This window comes from Leuciscus leuciscus (assembly GCF_965113295.1).
Source record: "Leuciscus leuciscus genome assembly, chromosome: 3".
NCBI classification, from domain to species: Eukaryota; Metazoa; Chordata; class Actinopteri; order Cypriniformes; family Leuciscidae; genus Leuciscus; species Leuciscus leuciscus.
In genome coordinates, this window is record NC_138727.1 from 42,026,123 (window position 1) to 42,040,978 (window position 14,856).

The 14,856-nt window shown below is 38.0% G+C and overlaps 1 protein-coding gene across 7 annotated transcripts; it reads right to left on the minus strand.

Annotated features, from left to right (window-relative positions):
• Positions 1–3,942: 3,942 nt before the first annotated feature.
• Positions 3,943–14,786, minus strand: ccdc149b (coiled-coil domain containing 149b). 7 transcript variants are annotated; one of them, XM_082163250.1, is made up of 14 exons: positions 14,232–14,338; positions 12,766–12,803; positions 12,478–12,639; positions 10,452–10,490; positions 9,856–9,963; positions 9,571–9,687; positions 8,787–8,959; positions 7,250–7,322; positions 7,045–7,129; positions 6,766–6,913; positions 6,527–6,603; positions 6,315–6,347; positions 6,076–6,162; positions 3,943–5,183 (listed from the first exon to the last, which is right to left on the minus strand). In XM_082163250.1, exons 3-14 carry the CDS (start codon positions 12,535–12,537, stop codon positions 4,660–4,662), a joined length of 1,524 nt encoding a protein of 507 aa, XP_082019376.1. In that variant the 5' UTR covers positions 12,538–12,639; positions 12,766–12,803; positions 14,232–14,338; the 3' UTR covers positions 3,943–4,659. The 7 variants fall into 7 exon arrangements, with proteins under 7 accessions (XP_082019376.1, XP_082019374.1, XP_082019375.1 ...); XM_082163248.1 differs by lacking the exon at positions 14,232–14,338 and adding an exon at positions 13,639–13,773; XM_082163249.1 differs by lacking the exon at positions 12,766–12,803 and having other exon boundaries at positions 14,232–14,786.
• Positions 14,787–14,856: the final 70 nt, after the last annotated feature.

A 14,856-nucleotide genomic window follows, 5' to 3' on the forward strand; every position in this document is an offset into this window, starting at 1 on the left:
ACATCAAAGTACCGCGAGAGCGAATAGAAAGTAGACGGCTCCTTATGCTTTTAAATTGCTCTCGCGGTACTTTGATGTCATAAACCGATCGGTCTGTGCAGCGCCGTGTGAATGATATGATATGACGTTGATATGATATGATATGACGTTGTTTGCATATAGGGACCAGTTACAAAAGAACAAGGCATGGGATAAAATAGCTGGGATAGTTGGTGTCTCCGGTGAGTTGGTGAAGTGCGTGCTGATGATTTATAATATTTTTAACTAGTACTGATAGATACTCAAATTTGCCTGTAGGGCTGCACGATGTATCGTGTAAGCATCGATATCGCAATGTACGAATCCATGATAGTCACATCGCAGGATGTTCGATGTCAAGAATAGGTAGGCTATTGATCCGTGATTCATTATCCGTACCCAGCAAACACATTTACGTTGTGGCAACGTCTGTGGCACGTTGCATTTCTGCTATGGCAACGTCGCTGTCTATGTGCTCGCAACATTGTAACAGCGTAGAATTGTAAGACACACAGGGCTGTAGCAACGTTGTTGCGCGACATTCAGCAACTGAGAGACGAAGTTCTGACAATTTTTTGTTTTTATGCTAGATAGGCCTATAGATATCCCCCATTTGGCCCTTGACGCATGTGATTCGCGGATTAAATCACAGTTTAAACATCATAGAGTGAAAGTTTATCATTTGCATGCGTTTTTAAGTCCTGTCAGTTTAACAGGGCGCACTTGACAGGGCATGTAGAACGAGCAGAGAGAGAGAGAGAGAGAGAGAGCCCCGGCCGCGCGCACACACTCCCCTTCACCGTCTTCAAACCCGGCGGGTAATCCATCGACCGGAAGTTGAAGCCGGCCGCGTGCCGCCATCTTGTAGCAGAACTTCACTTGCGTTAGCATTCCATTGACTCCCATTCATTTTGGCGTCACTTTGACAGCGAATAACTTTACATCTGAGGCGTTTAAAGACGACTCCATTTGTCCATTATTTATTTCTAAAGAAACACGACAATGTATAAAGGGCTCCATTACCTTCTATGTTACATTATGGCCCCATAGAAACAGTTTTTGTAAAAATAGGCTAACGATTGCGTCATAACCACTCGACTCTCTGTCGCACAGTAGAGAAATTACCGCACAGACAGGAGGAGAAGCTCGCAGGCAATCGGGGGGGGACGTCAAGGGAGAAGCCCTGGCGTTACATTTTAAAATAAATACTATACAAAATAATTAATCAGAATACTTACTCCTGCTTACTCACGCCAAAGAACTCTTTGCTCAAGCTCACCGTCTCTGCAAAAATAACGTTGGCAGTTTGCACGCACAGCTACTAGAAGATTTACCTCTGTCAGACAGGTTGCTCACGTCATCAAGCTTAGTTTGAGTCGGTTTGAGTCTGCGCGTCAGGAACGGAAGTGAGAAAAAAAAAAATTTCGCTAAAAATGGGCTTCACTTGTCTCAATTGAGTTCCAATGAGATGGCTCTGTCCACTTCTTATACTGTCTATGCTTCAAACAACACGAGCGCTGTCTTGCTCTCTCTCCCAAACGCATATTAATCAAGATCAATTGACACGATGGTGTCGAAAAAAACCTCTCCAGTGATGAAATGTTTTACAATAATTATAATGCACTTTACAATAATGTTCTATTTATCAATGTATTGCTTGTTTTTTCTGTTTACATTTCATGGTGTGACACTTCTCTTCTCCCATGATCGAACATAGAATGCTGCTACGTCAGAGCGGCCAAAGCGTCAACAAGCTTCCCCGTACTTTTTGACAAGCGTCCTTGACAGGGCGGCCAGTGCTTCTTTGGAGCTCAAGTCGGAGGCGGTGTGTACATACAGTAATCCCTCAACAGAACCACCAGTCACAGTAGATCCCACTGGCTTGTCCTGCAGCTCAGAAACTTAAGTTGGAAGATGATCCTGGAAATGTGTGTCAGAAGCACATGTAGACATAGATGGATGTGAGTGAGCATCCTCAGTGGAAGCCGCAGCAGCAGTAGGAACTGGGTCTGCTGGTTGGAAGTTTTGCAAGACGTTTCATCTTCAACATGTCTGAAGAATAGCAAGCAACTTTGGTGCCCAGCCAAATGTGGTCCAGTCCCGCCAAACACAACTTCCTCTTCGCATAGGCAGTAAGCTACAATGGGTCCGTAAGTGCTTTCTTCAGATTCTGAACACCCAGGCATTATGGCCAGAGATCATGCCCACTTTCAGGAAGAAGCTCATCGGGACAGAGCTTCCAAATCAGTGGGAAGGCAGTAGAAATGTGGTGATAAGCCATTTGAACTGCGAAAATTTGAAAACCTCTGGATACAACCACGGTGAGTGATAGCAAATTTACAATAAAAATTACAAACTGAGAGATTTTGGTCTCTAATTCAAATAATTCGACAACACACATGGCTAGGATCATCATCAGGCAGATAGTACAAAGCAAAATAAAATGCAAACAGCAACAAAAACACAAAACTCTATAAAAAAAGTCAACTTGCACAGTGACGTGCCTCCGAATAGAATAGTGACTAACACCATAACAGCCTTTAAGCAAAATAAAATAAAACGCACTTAGCGTCAAGCCGTGATGAAAATCGTGATGGTATCGACCTATCTGGGGCCCTGTTTACACCTGATGTTTTGGTCGATCAGATCACAAGTGGATGACCCTAAATACAGGTATAAACAGAGTCTAAAACGTTTTGAGCATGTCCACCTTCAGCCACTTCCAGAGGCAGTGAAAAAACACATTCCACCGGATTACTTTGGTAGATGCTCATGTGGTCCAATAGCCACACTTCCGCCTACTGGCCTAATGCGTAAACATTATGGGAAGCGCACTAACCTGGCAGGATATAAACTTTGTTGGCATTAAGACACAAATTTGGTTTAAAGACGAAAAACGAACCAAGCACAATGTTCTTTTGCCGTTCCAGATTTCTAATACACACTCACAGTGTTTGCCGTGGTTTTGCGGCTGTCAGAGCAGAAACGAAAGCTGATGCTCTACGTATGTTTTTCCATCATCTCCAGATGCATTCATATGTAAATTGGCCAAGCTTATTTTGTCCATTAGATCGAAAGATCTGAAAAACCCATACATTTTTTCCCATACCCCCCCCTCAAATAAATTAGGGCAGAAGTGGTTAAAAGTGGACAAAAGAGACAGATTAAACCACCAGGTGTAAACGGGTATGTGTCTCCCTCGTCTACTTGTGATCCGATCGACCAAAACACATCTAAATTCCAGGTGTAAACAGGGCCTGGCTGGCGCTGCAATTATCCACTAATATAACAGACTAATATGAAACGGAACCCAATTACTCCAAAGTGCGATTGCACAAAACGGAATCCAAACCGCAAACTAAATAAGCTGCTTAAACTTCCAAGCCTGACATAATCTTTTAGGTGAGTATTGTATTCAAATATTTTATGTTGCTTCATAAAAACGTATGTTGATAAATACAACGCGTTTTGTGAATGGCAAAAATAGGCTAAGCGGCGAAACTGTCTCACTGTTCACACAGATACATTTCAGAGTATTACTGCTTATCTCTCTTAATACAATGGAGGGACCAGTAGCCTATATTTGCAAATGACCCGTGTCAGTATGTGTGACTAATTAACTGGCAGCTCGCACCAATTTTCAAAATAGGGGCGGTGCCCTGGAAATGTCATTGATGTTTGAAAGCACGCATGTTACATTGATTTTATGTCAATAAAACACTGACGCGAGGACATCGAATAAACAACGAGATAATCCTTCTGTCATTATAAATATTTTCTGGTGTACCCAACAGGTCAAATCAACACAAACCACTTCAACTAAAACTTGATGTAGCCTAGTAACAGGCCTATTATATAGCAATTGCTAATGTGTTGAAATGCAGTGTTTTTGTGCATAAATAAATATAACTTAAGCTTTCAAGCTGATGATTGTTCCGCTTTTATTTTTACACTATATTACAGTATATTAGGTGATCTACACAGAATGATTTTACACCAACCTTCTCAGATCAAACACTATTACAATCATTGAGATCAATTAAAATAAATAAGACAAATAAGACAAATATGAAATTAAATAAATATACTGACTCTGTAAGAAACAAATCATAATGGTTGAAATGACATCCAGTGTATTAAGGAAAAAAGAACCTTTACCTTATGCATGTGGATCAAGAATTACATGTTGTGTTTTACTCATAAAGACAAATTACAAGAAGATTAAAATGAATTATGAAGATGTTTAAAATAGTCCAAATAAAAGAAGAAGTGTCTTTGAAATGATTTCACAATAACCTCTAGAAAAAGAAAATAAACTTGCTGGTAGTGTCATCATAGCGGCACCAGATCTAAGATTTCATTCAAGATTCTTGATGATCTCAGATGATTGAAAGCCTCCAGAAAGGGCTTATCACATTGTTGATTTTAATATTCAGCTTGCTGGTTTTAGCAGCCATCCTCATGGTGAACTTTGTTATATTGGTTTGAACGTAATTGGAATAATAAATACGTTTAATTTAGACATTCATAGGTTCTTTTTACTCTTTTGCCAGTCTTTTTCTTGTTTTAAGTGGGGCTTCAATGAATGGAGGTGTTTTTATGCGCTGCTCTCATAGTTCTTAATATCACGAAGAACAACATTCATTCCTGGTGTGATGAAGAACTTGTGTCTAGGAAAGCATGTGATTTTTCGACCAATTGCTCTGTTTGCTCTTCCAGTGTACAAGGCTCAGGTCCAGAAATACAGTCCAAACTGCCAAAGCTCTCTGATGCCACAGGCAGACTGTCTTCTAATACACATTGAATATCAAAGTCCTCCTCAGAAAGAACAACAGGATCATCATTCTTCACAGCCTCTTCTTCTGAACCTTTCAAAGACACTTCTGTGTTCATAGACTGACATCCCCGGCTTGTAAGATCTTCATTATGTTCTTCTGATTCCCTCTCAGCAGGACACACAGGCTTCTCAAAGTCACAACAAGCTAGGGTTTTACACTGTGTGCTCCCTACAGGCTGGACACTTTCTGCTGGATTACTGAATTGTGGAGTTTGTGAGACTGAATATGGGCAGGTAAAATATTCATCCTTTTGGTTCAACTCGACTGCCACGGCCAGTCCAGTGTCCTCTGTGACCTCTTCTCCAGTAACAATCTCTTCATCTCCTACTGGACAGAGATTGATCATCAAAGTTTTAACTTCATTAATTCATCAGTTTGTTGTTGTTGTTATTATTACTTTTTAAATAGACTCTTAAGAAATGTAGGTAATAGGTCATTTTTCCCTTTTTTTCCAGTGAAAAGAGATTTACCTTCAAAAAATGTTTTCGGAAGTTAACCGAAATATTCTCAAACTCACATGAGGTTTGTAATTTATGGAATATATTCCAAAATTTACAGTTTAAAACATTGATTTGTGTGATTCTGAAGTTTTCAAAAAAAAATATTTTCCTATTATGCTTTTTACACTTAACTTTATGTTGCTGTTTGAGCATGAAAAAGGTCTGCAAAGTCCACTACAAAAAGGAAGTTATTCTCTATATCAGTAAACACTGTTTCCTAACTCAATTGTGGTCCTACATACATGTCACAATATTCCTCATTTAACACATTAATATTTAACACGTTAAAAATTAATCGTATGCGAAAAAAATATTTAATGCAGCATCCGTTTTTTTGTCATCATTCTGTTTTTCTGGCAAGCGTTACATTATATGATAACGCTTTTATTCACGCAAATGCTTTTAAACCATTCAAGCGCGATTATAGGCTACTGTCTTTATGTTGTTTCTACGTTAATTTGGAGATTAAATGTGAAATTATTACAATAAAAAAATATATGAAAAACTTTAAATGTTAGGTACGATTAATCTCGATTAATTACAGGAAAAATGTGTGATTCATTCGTTAATCTTTTTTAATCGACTGACAGCACTAATATATATTTAAAAAAACTATTAAAAATGACTAAACTAAAGCTTATTAATTTAGCCTACTAAATTATTTAGATAAATTAAACAAATAATTTAGCACAGGCTAGCAATCATAACTAATAACTCACCCATTGACTCTGGTGTTAGATGTACAGACTGTTCTGTGGTGGACTGGACATGCTGAGAGTCACTCAGGACAATAACAGCTTTCCTTCCTGTAAACAACGTTGGCGTCAACAAATGTACTAATGAACTATTATAAATGATAGCTATATTGTCAGGTTAACAACAAGGGTAGATCGAATTAGTTTGAAGAAAATTGCAGAAAGGCATAAAAGGCAAAAATGATATCGAATAATAAACGTACTCCCAAGTCCAAGAGACACATTGTAGGTGATGCCTCCAGAGAGTTGAGAAGAAAGTTGAGAAGAAAGAGTGGAAAGCAGAAATGGGAGAGCAATTGAAAGTTATTTAAAAATTAAAAATAAGCAAGATAAACTATATTATGTTACATAGAAGTAAAGTTCTAAACTAAACGATCATTAAAGTAAACTGCATGGTATTAGACGTGATGTTTACCTGGCAGACTCCACAATCCAGACACCTCTAATGTTTTCAATTTCCTTTCCAGTTCTGCAACCCGGTTACCCAGGATCCTGGTAAAATATACACAAACTATTAGTTAAATTTCACTTTTTAACAGTTTCCTATAAAATAAGTATTCTTAAAAGTAACTTTGACTTAACTGATATCTCACAATACTAATAAACTAGATCTTCTGTGATTTTCCGCACAGAAAATTAGGCGTCATAACATACTTGTTGGTTTGCCGTTGATGCTGAATGACCATGTTCTTCTCATGGATGGTCTCCAGCAGAGCAGTGGCCAGGGACTTCAGGTCACTAATGGACTGTGAAGTGACGGGGAGACTGCAGCCATTCTCCTCAGACAGCAACAACTCTTGTACTGGAAACATATGAGCTGTACCTTAGCTTCTAAGTATCATTCCTTCAAAGAATTGTAAATAAATCAAAGAATACTACTTGTGAAGAACCCAATTGTTACTGTTTGGATTCTATAGAAGTGCTGTGTGGTACCTTGTTTAGCAGAGAGGACACCTGTCAGAGAGCTGCTGTTGGACTTTCCATAGACTTTGCAGTTCTTCTTGCTTTCCAAAGCACTCTGTAATAAAACACATTAGTATGCTCAACATCAGAATACAGAATGAGTTTACACATATTACAATTAAAGTAAGTGAATCTTTTGTGTTTATATAAATTTGGTTGTATGTGTAATAAATACCTTATACTTCATGACATTTGCTTTGAGGAGGCTGACTTCCTCCTGAAGCTGCATAAGCCGTTCATGCAGATATCTAAAAAAAGATGATATTTTGAAGACTTCAGTATGATATACAGTCAAATTACCCACAACATGATTAGCTAAAATAGCACTGACTATTGAAAATTATACAATTTAAGCGCTGACAAAGCCAACTGGACATGTTACAACTCTCACATCACTGCCTGTAACATCCCCACCAGACCACTAGAGGTCAGTCTTACCACAATTCTGATCATGAGTGCAGAAGGGATGACGTACCAGTAGTGTTCCAAATGATGTAGTGCACTTATACACAATGCACAATGTACTTTTTTTTTTTTTGTTAAAGAAGTCCATTATCCAGGCATTTGGAGTGCACTTTTTCTCTTTTGGGGGGATTTTAGGTGTGTACACACTATACATACTACAAGAATTGGGACACACCTAAATTTTTGTAGGCCAAACCTTGGAAAGAAGTTAGCATTTTAGCACTTCCGATCCTGAAGTCAATGGGGTTTTTTTCCTGAAAGAGGCAGTTGCTTAAAAGTGGTTAAATGAGACTACAGAGTCTGTCAATCAGGGACATTAAACTTCAGGGACACTAGTTCGCTTTCACAGTCTCATGTTTATACTATTCTAACTCAAACTTTCAGGGAAAATTTTTTTTTTAATAAAAACTGAAAGAATTGTGAGACGCTCATTGACCGTGGTGTAGTTTGTTTATAGTCTACGTTTAGCTTTTTGCTTCTGCCAGTTGTATTCAGGCTTCAAAATTCAAGTTGTGTTCATTTGTGAAGATTCTCATGATGAACAAAACATGAATGAATCATAAACTTTTGTTGTCAAGGAGTTTCTTTTCTGCAACAGGCCAAAAGCCAATGGAAAAATCCGTGACGCAAGAAATAAAATATTTCTTGAGTGTGGATGCGTAGCAAACTGATGGGTCTGTATGTCTTATCTTGTTTTTACACAAATTGTTTTGCTATATTTTATTTTTAAATTTAGTTATATTTACAGTAGGCATATGTGTATGCAGCATGAGTACAAGTCATTTTTCTCTTTGTGGACAGTAAAGTGTATTTCAGTCATTCACCTGACTCATACATGCGTGTGTTTCAAATTACTTAGTAGTATTTTAAGTGATATAACAGATTCTATAAACAACTATAAAAGATAATTTTCTGTTTTTCTCCAGCTCTCGGCATCAGGTGAAACCGGAAGTGTCTATGCACACACTCGCTAGATTGGAAATCCAACATGGCGGCCACATGCAACAAGCCTACATGTTTGCAAATTGTGCATTACTAAGTTCTTACTGAGTCTTTACTATGTTACTGAGGTTTCTACACTTCTGTTAAATATACTCACTGTCATGGAAAACTAAATTGCACTGGTTTATGGATTATTTTGGATATTAAAAAATACATTTCTGTATATGTAAGATAATTCTTGTGGGGAGTTTATCTCTTACTACTAATGCTATATGTATGTATATCCTGAACATGTCAACACTGACCTGTTCTCCATACAAAGAGCATCTATATCCAGGATGCGGTTCTCATTGCTACCCAAGATGTGGTTAATTTCCAGATTTAGTCGGTGAGCTTTCTCCTGGTAGACATTACGCTCTGCTCGCACATCGTGAAGTTCATCTGTGGCTGCTTTTAAGCTTTGTTCCAGTGCTTCATTCTACAACATCATAGGGTAAGGACACAGAACTATATTAGTGTCTCTTTGTTGTTTTTTAACCTCAAATCTATGACAAAAAAACTGAGACATTAAGACTGAGATATTCTTGAGAACTTAAAGTCCCCCTGTGGTGAAAATCCACCTTTTTATCTTATTTATATGTGGTGTTTTTAAGATGCTTTAAGAAAAACCATGTGCAAATTCAGATGTCAATATCATTGCTGAGTATTTTCTCTTTAAAACTGCAGTGAACCAAAGACAGTCTCAAAATCGCGGTTTGAAATCGATGGTGTTTCCGACGTCACAAACCACCTTGTTACCAATCACAACGTGTGTTACCAATCATAATTCATCTCTGAGCAGGTGTGAGTGAGTGGAGGCGGGGCTAATATGCATATTCATAGAACCGCATATATACTAAATGAGGCAAGGGTGTACCTTTGAGTTACATTCAAGCGATTTTAAAGCATGAAGAATAAAAAAATAAAATAAAAATTTAAATATGTCATTTTGGTGATCAAAGATTAGTTTTCAGTGATAAGTTATTGACTACAGGGGGACTTTAAGTTTGATTTGACCCCAAAACGTGTAGAATGCCAAAGGCAATGCACCTGTTCTCGAGCTTTCTCTAACTGCTGAACAAGATCTTCTCTCTCATGTGCTGGAAAGTGACGAGCCCCCACCTCTTCGTCCCCTAGACGCTGCTTTGCAATGGTCATCCTCAGCAGCTGTGTGATGAAAAGACTGCATATATCTATGCTATACCACAATATATGGACTGTGATCAAAATGTTGAAGCCTCATAAGCATGCGACTACTCATTTGACTTTGCAAACATGTGCATATGATTTAGTCACGCAAAGAAATGACCTGACCTGCGTGTGCAAAGCCCATACCTTGTTATCACCCTGCACTTCTGCTAAACGTTGGTTTAGTTCTTTCACCTCGTCACCCAGCTGTTTGTTCTGTTCTCTCGAGTCTCTCAGTAACTGCGCCAGATTGACCTGTGGCAAACACAGGTCAAACAACACATTTGACTTTTCAACATGTAATACAAACAAAATTCCATTTATTTGAATAACATCAGATGAAAGTCATGAATACTGCTGGGTTGACTACTTCACCAAGTATATGTTTTGTTAACATATATTCAGTTGTATACATAATAAGGCATCTTTACAGAGATAAGTTAAGGCTGCTCTGTGCCTGCTCAAAATTCTGTGTAAAGATGCAATGCTGCATAAAAGCCAGGCTTAACGATGCCTGCTCTGACCTACCTCAGCCCCTAGCATCAAAGCATACAGTTGGAATTCCTGTATAAATGCATGTATAAACCTCTGAGCAGCATTAAAAGGTCTGTGCAAAGACACTTAAATGCCAATTCAGAATTAATTAATTAAATTTGGCATAAAAGCATCTAACAGAGAATATATTTATTATATAAATATAATATATTTAGACATGTTTAAATAGATGATAATAACAAACATACTTGCTTTCTTTTTTCAGGAGGCAGAGAGGGGTCACCATCCTATTAATGAAAAAAAACATTTCTTAAAAAAGTTCATATAAATACAAAGTTCTGTCATGAACTATAGATGGCGCAGGCTGATATTTCCTTAACTTAATCTGCTTGCAATCAGGTCAGTAGCTGAGTTTCCATCCAAGCGTGAAGTGAATTCAATCAAAGTTCGCAAAAATAAAAAAAATTTTATCGGTTTCAATCAAGTTGTTCAAGCAGAGGATGGTGGTATTGGTAACCTAGTAACCAACAGTAAATACCATCAGCGGAAACAGCCAATTGACCTCTCGCCGGCCCCGCCCCCAAAACGGCCATTGTCCAATCACACATCATAGCAACCGTTACTATGTGAGCAGGTCCGACAAACATTCTCCAAGCAAGATGGTGAAGCGGTGCGCCCACGGCGTTTGTAAATATGTGGAATAAGGGCTGCCTCCGACAAAAAAACATTTTCTAGTCTACTATAGTTATCCATTTAAGCCATTAGTGGACAAATCACCCCTTTATATTAATTGAATTACTTAAAGGTATAGCGGAGGATCTTTCCAAATTTTAGATAAGACCCGCCCTCTCCACTTTTTGAAAAGTTTGATTGATTCACCAGAATGATTGACAATTAGGAGGACCAATAGTTTAGACTACCCACCAGGAAGTAAAACATCCTCCGCTATACCTTTAAATAGGCTATGTAGCCTACAACCAGCATCCGTAGGCATCGTAGACCTCTTCTTCTGTCTTGATTTTCTCCGATTTGTTGCAGACAATCGCAGTTATCTGAGCTGTTAGCAATAGTTTGCTCATTTTTATTAGCAAATTTGATTTTAATTTTTTTGTTCCAGTTCAGCCCTGCTAACGTTATGTGCTTTGTTCTTGGGGAAGGGAAAAAACTAACGTTAGGGTTGCCAAATGTTCCGTATTTTGGGCGTAATTTATTTGTCATAATTAATGCATAATTTATATCTCCCTTGTCCTGTTTTTTTTTTACTGCAAAGCTGATCTAACCACTGACTGATACAGCAGCAGTGCTGATCACGACACCTATTATCTGCAACAAATCGGAGAAAATCAAGACAGAAGAAGAGGTCTACGATGCCTACGGATGCTGGTTGATCACAAACTTCCAAGATGCCGTCTGCAAGTGTGTTTATGTCGATTGCGTGGGTATTAGAGATTTTTTTGCGATTGTCATGGGGTTTCTCAGATTTCGCTTGAGACCGGTAAGCATTAGCCTCGATAGTAGTCGTGACTTCTTTATTGCGTATTTTTATATTTTGAATATATCCCTCCACTGCATACTGTAACCCCTTTTGCCTCGATCTGGTGGATATCGTGGAGGAATTGCTCCAAAAAAGGTCACTGACACGCACGGGTATACCTCTTCCCGTCATGGCAATCTGTCGCGCTGGTCGTGTTTGACCATTTGTTTGTTGGACATAGCAACAGTAACTAAGGGGGGCGGGGCTCGGCGAAAGGCTAATTAGTCATGTGGGTTTAATGTTCACTATGTCAGAATTTATTAAGCAAATGAGTTTCCATCTCCCATTATTCGTATTAACTCTTTAACACAAGTCAAAAACCACCTCAAGCGAGCGTAAATACTTCTTTTTTTTTTTCTTTTTTTTTTTTTACTTTTCCATCACTGGTTTTTAATGCGATTCTTCTAAATGCACATAAAAACAGGGTGATGGAAACATATTCTCTAAAGGCACAGCTGATTGGTTCCAGACGTATCAGTAGCCAATAAGCTTGCCGCTTAACCTTTAAATACTTGGTCAACATTTGCTATAGCAGTGCAGCATGCTTTCAGAAACCCTCCAAACACTCAGGGTTGTCATTACAAAAATACACTTCATTATAATGACAATATATATAATTGAAAAATAATTTGTCTCCCTGAATGTCTTCTACTTCATACTTCTACATGATTGTTTAATAAATTTAGAATAGAATAGAATAGAATAGAATAGAATAGAATAGAATAGAATAGAATACATACTATGAGCTCTCTGTACTTTTTCTTCAGCCCTTGGTGGCGCTCACGGAGCTGGTTTGCCATCAATTTGAACTGATCCCTTTCCTGCTGGCAGGTGTCCAGTTCTTTTGATAAGATCAGCAGTGCCTCCTTCTTACTCTCCAGTTTTCTCTTGCATACCAGGAACTAGGCACAGAAAGAAATCAATGGGGTATTTAATGCTCCAATTCAATGCATTAGTCACCATTGCCAGAAAAGACAATGATCAAAGTGGGGTTTTGCACTGTTTATAGTGTTTTTCAACAAACTGACCTGAGCTTTGATTCCAGATGTTTCGGGAACTGCATGTTCTTTGGTAACATTTAATGGAGTTAGATGCTTGTTACTTTTTAAAGTATCAAACAGTTACTGGTTGAATTAATGGTTGAAGGCCATTGAATTAATTAAATTAAATCACGGGGCCCCCTTGGAAGTTTTGTTGAAGGCCATTCCTGACCAACTGTTTAGATCCACTGTTATAAAGAACTAATTAAGTCCTACCTTTAAATTAAAACAACCTACTAGGTGGTCAACCAATCCTTTGAAATTAGGCTATGCACTATCATACTTCCATTTACGTTCACTCTATTAGAAAGCAACCTCTCCTACATTTTGTGCGTGTATGATGTTGTGTAGCCTAAGGAGATTGTAGGCTATATCATCCTGTAATAGTGCAACATAGCAGTTTAAAATCATTACTGTCAAGATTTGCCTCATTTGCATGCCAGGTCTTCCCTGAATTCAGCGCCGTTCATGGATCTTGACGAGAAGAGTAAAGAGGATAAAGATTTAAGTTAATCCCTCCGCTGATCATGTCGTGTCAGACCTTACGTATTTGATTTATTATTATGCAACACATTTAAAGATGTGTTGAGAAATATACTACTTACTATTCTATAAGAGGAACAAGCGATCACGCGAAAATATGAAAACACGGATACATGGGGCTTTTAGGTCTCTGTACATCAGCAAATCGTATTTAGAAAATCATGCCATTTAATTTTACACACGTCAAGTCGGTAATTTCATTGAAAACCATATTATATGGTTAATTTAAGCATCCTCTCTATACAGTGCAATGCTGATGATAGTATGATTCATAGAGTGCAGAGGAGCGTGAGGCATCAATATGTCTGCGTTTCCTACCTCATTCACCAGTCCCTGCCAATCACTTTCGCTTCTTCTGGAAGGATTCATTTTCGGTCAGAGAATATTCTTCTAAAAAAATCTGTCAATAACAACAACTGTCACGTCCTAAGCATCTATTGCGACGAGGATAACACGATTACATGTTTCAGGTTTCATCAATATCACGTACATCATTTCCGGCTGGGATGATGGCCAACAGTATGGCAGCGTGTCCCTTTAAGGACGCGATTCACGTGAAGTGCAATCTATGGTGAAGTGACTGCTGCAAAAGCCAAAGAATATACCATGGGTATATTATAATGTAGATTTTTACGTTAATTTATGTGATCATAAAGCTTCTATGGCCTCAATTAAACTATAAATTATCGTTGCGAATGCATTGTTTTGCTGCAATAAGCACGTACCCCTGTAAACTTGTTTTTCTACATTACGAATTTCACATAATGTTGTAACTTGTAAATTATTATAATTATCTAAGCCATATTAATTTGTTCTTTCTATTGTTTTGTTTTGCGATGACCAAATTTGATATTGATAAAGTAAAGGGATAGTTGAAGAATTAAATTGAAAGATGAAAATGCTATAATCACCCTCGTCGTTCCAAACCCGTAAGACCTTCTTTAATCTTCGGAACACTAAGATATTTTTGATGAAATCTGAGACCTTTCTGTCCCTCCGTTGACAGTCTACACAACTACTTTGACGCTTCAAAAAGTTAATTAAGAGATTGTTAAACTAATCCATGTGAATTGAGTGGTTTAGTACGATTTTTTTTAAAAGACACGATACAAACATTCACCAACTCACACATCAGTTGTGGTAAACGAAGCTCAAGTAATTATATTTGCTTGACGTGTGAAAACTGAGCCTCATTCAGAACCAATGAGGTTTGTTCTTGTGTGTCAAGCAGGTTCGGTTGAGCTTCTGTTTATGTTTGCTGATCAATGTTTATATGGGAATAAAACCCTAAATTAAATCTGTCCATAAAGCGATCGAGTCTCTTTAGAAAAATTGGACTAAACCGCTCAATTCATAAGGGTTAGTTTTACAATCTCTTTATGAACTTTTTGAAGCATCAAAGTGGTAGTTGCATAGCTGTCAATGGAGGGACATAAAGCTCTCCGATTTCATCAAAAAGATCTTCATTTTGTTTTCCGAAGATGAACACAAGTCTTTGGAACGACATGGTTCTTTGGTTTGGAACGACATGAGTAA